Source organism: Phoenix dactylifera, chromosome 8 (assembly GCF_051530095.1).
Source record: "Phoenix dactylifera cultivar Ajwa chromosome 8, Ajwa_hap1_PhDact_Kaust_v1.1, whole genome shotgun sequence".
NCBI lineage: Eukaryota > Viridiplantae > Streptophyta > Magnoliopsida > Arecales > Arecaceae > Phoenix > Phoenix dactylifera.
The window spans coordinates 388,234-391,470 of record NC_143197.1 but is presented as its reverse complement, the minus strand read 5'-3'; the positions used below and the strand labels follow the sequence as shown (position 1 = coordinate 391,470).

The following is a 3,237-nucleotide window of genomic DNA, read 5'->3' as shown; positions in this document are numbered from 1 at the left end:
GGGGCTGCCTGCTGCTTGCTGAAATTTCCGGTTCCTCTCGGCGTGGATGTCGGTGGTGGTTGACTCGAGGGGGCCGCCCCTTCAACAGTCTTCTGCTTGGCTATGGTGGAGCGCGAGGACGATGCTCTATTCATGGGCTGAAATTGGTGTGCCTTTCGTGTCGCCTGCGCCTCAAGTTTTAAAGCCAAACTTGTAGCTTCCGTCAGACTCCACACCGGATATAAATCCACCTGATCTCGGATGGCCGGCTTCAACCCACCGATGTACCTTGCCACTTGCTGATTTTCTGTTTCTGACAAGTTGTTGCGGGCATTGAGGCGGTTGAATTCATCAGTGTATTCGATCACCGTCCGGGGGCCCTGTCGGCAGTTCTGGTACTGATGGTAGAGCGCTTGCTTGTAGTCAGGCGGAAGAAAACGGCCACGCAGATGTTGCTTCATCTTGCGCCAGGTGGTGATCTGCATCTTTTCTTCTTAACCTCTTACTATGCTATGAATCAGTTTTCAGTTCACTGGTCGTGTTGCACGGTAGTTGGGAATTTGTTTGTTTTTTTCTTTTTTAAAAATAAAAATTGAAAAATGTTATAAATTTTTTTTTTGTTGCTATGTTTCTACTTATATATTTTTAGATAATTTTTATTATTTTTGGAAAAAAATAAAAATAAAATTTGTGCTTCCACTTAAAATTCTATTTTTCACACTTCTTCTCCTAGCCCCTCTTCTACCATTCAATCTTGCTCTGGGTCATGTCACTTATGCTCGACCGTGCCGGCTCGCCAAACCTCGCTAGCTCCCTCACGCCCGACCGCATTATATCCTTCCTTCCTCTCCGCTACCTCTCTCTCTCTCAATTGTCTCTCCGCCTAATACAATGCTCTTCATCATTTTCGACTAGATTGTTGGCTCCCTCCCCTCTTCTTTTCTTGCTTGTTGGCGGTTGGCCATAACATTAGCCATCGTTTTTTTTAAAAAAAAAATCAGACATATTTTTTATTATCAAAAATATGAAAAGTTAGAAATAGAATTTCTGGTTTTTTTTAAAAAAAAAGTGACAAGCTAAATACAACCTGGTAGAAGTGGTGATAGAAATATATAAAAAATAAAAATAAAATTTCTGTTTTCAATTTTTTAAAATAAAAATGACAATCCAAAAACACAGGCTACATCGGTAAAACCGGTAAAAATCTTCTAAAGCTGAAGCCATGCATCGCAAGCATTCCTGACTTTACAAGGTTCATCTCGGGTCGAAAAAGAAGGATCATAAAATTTATTTTACGAGACAAGATTAACTGATAGAAAACCACAAACAGGTAATCGACACGCAAATTCTCTCGAACCACGAGCGCTCCCCCATCTTATTAATATACCTGCCTCTTAGCCAACGGGTACGTACACTGGCTCACTCATTGGGCGCCATGAAATCTCCCGTACGAGGAAAAGAAGAAGAAGAAGCATCCGGCAAGAGCGAGTCGTCCTTTCTGTCAAGGGACCATATCAACGGGCCATAAACGTTAAGCCTCCCATCGAAACGAAGCACGGCTACGTAAGGCCCGTTCTCCGACTTCTTGTTGCTGCTCCAAAGACGGTTATTGCGATGTTTGACGGTGAGCTCCCCATCCGCCTCCAGCTGCGCGTAGCAACTGTTAGCTTCCGTGCTAGTCTGCCACAGCACCTTCCCTGTTCGGCTGTCACTGATGACCAGGTTGCACTTCTTAAATCCCAGCTCATAATGCTTATACTTTAGCTTCTTCGGAGGGGCCAGTCTCTCGCCGGAGTAGAGCACGTACTCCGTCGAGACCACCGATCTGTCCAGGACGCCCGTCTCCTTCTGGTTGCTACTCGCCCACCGTCTCTGGCCGTAGATGCCGAGCTTCCCGTGGCCGTCGAGCACGAGGGCATACTTGCCTTTCTTCGATTTGTTTGAGCTGGACCATAGGGTGTAGTGGACATTCCGGCGGACGACTAGCTCTCCGTTGTGCTTCAGCCCGAGGTAGCAGTCGTTGCCCTTGCCGGCAGTGCTGGCGGTCCATGTCGGCGTCTCGCCTTCGTAGAGGACAAGGTCGCAGTTGGATTGCATGGCTAAGCGGTATTGCCCGTTGGTGAGGTTTTGGCCCGCCATGAGAACCTCGCCGGTGTAAAGGACGTGGTCCGCCGTGGCGTGAGGAGGAAGAAGGCCAAAAATGGCCGGAAGGATGAGGAGGGCAAAAGGAATAAGAATTGCCATTGGAAGGATACGTCCAATTGCTTCGTTCTGCGTCGGCCATTTATAGCCTCTATTCATTGATTGGAGCTCTAGGCTGCATCGTGGCGGAAGATGCCCGTGGTGTTTAAAACATTTCTGGAGCCTTATGCACTGCATCGTGTTCGCATCCGATGGTATATATACACGATATATATACGAAATCGTACGATATGCACCTCCATCGGAGTTCGTGGAAATTATGGGCTTGATCTGGACGACAGGACTACACCAAAGTCGTTGAAACGGTGCGATTGGAAAGAGGGCAGGACCTGCCTGAAGCATCTACGTCCACCTCGAAGTTGGGCTGGGCTTGGACCCCACAGATTAAGGCTTTTGATTCAGCTTAACATATACATACATATACACATCCATCAATTATTATATGCAAGTACATAGATATATATACCAGTGTCAGTCATGATCGACACATTCCACGTTGATACCCCATCAACATGATACGTATGCAAATACATATTTGCATCCATAGGTACTTTCGTGTAAGCCAGTGGAAATCCTCTTCCTTAATAAGGGAAAAATGATTACTTACGAAACTCCATTTGCTGGTGGATCTGTTTCCCTGATTGTGCCAGCTAGGTCCTTCCTATACTTTTTCTTCAAAAGGCTACAAATAATGGGCTTTAATGCATCTGAAAGCAGCACGCGTGCTATCACCCATCACCCATATATGTGAAATAAAGTGAATGGATGGATTGACCAAATGCTTGACGTTTTTCAAAAATATGAACCATCAGAAAGAATACAACGCAACGTTTATGAGTAACTTCAGATTAAAATCACTCCAAAAAGGAACTCAGGTGTCTCGTAGTACGACTTCAAAGGGAGCAGGAAGAATACATCACAACGTTTGAGTAACTTTAGATCGAGCCTATGTCCACCCCTTCATTCTTTATTATAAGAAATGAACCATCGGTCAAATTTAAGGGTGCATTTATACAGTAAGGGCTGATACATTTTCCCGACAATATTTTCGAAGTC

At 45.2% G+C, this 3,237-nt stretch overlaps 1 protein-coding gene across 1 annotated transcript; it reads right to left on the bottom strand.

Moving 5' to 3' along the window:
- Positions 1-1,164: 1,164 nt before the first annotated feature.
- On the bottom strand, positions 1,165-2,582 carry LOC103722658 (mannose-specific lectin 2-like). The gene has a single exon (XM_008813295.4). The coding sequence runs from the start codon at positions 2,521-2,523 to the stop codon at positions 1,399-1,401; it is 1,125 nt and encodes a 374-aa protein (XP_008811517.3). The 5' UTR covers positions 2,524-2,582; the 3' UTR covers positions 1,165-1,398.
- Positions 2,583-3,237: the final 655 nt, after the last annotated feature.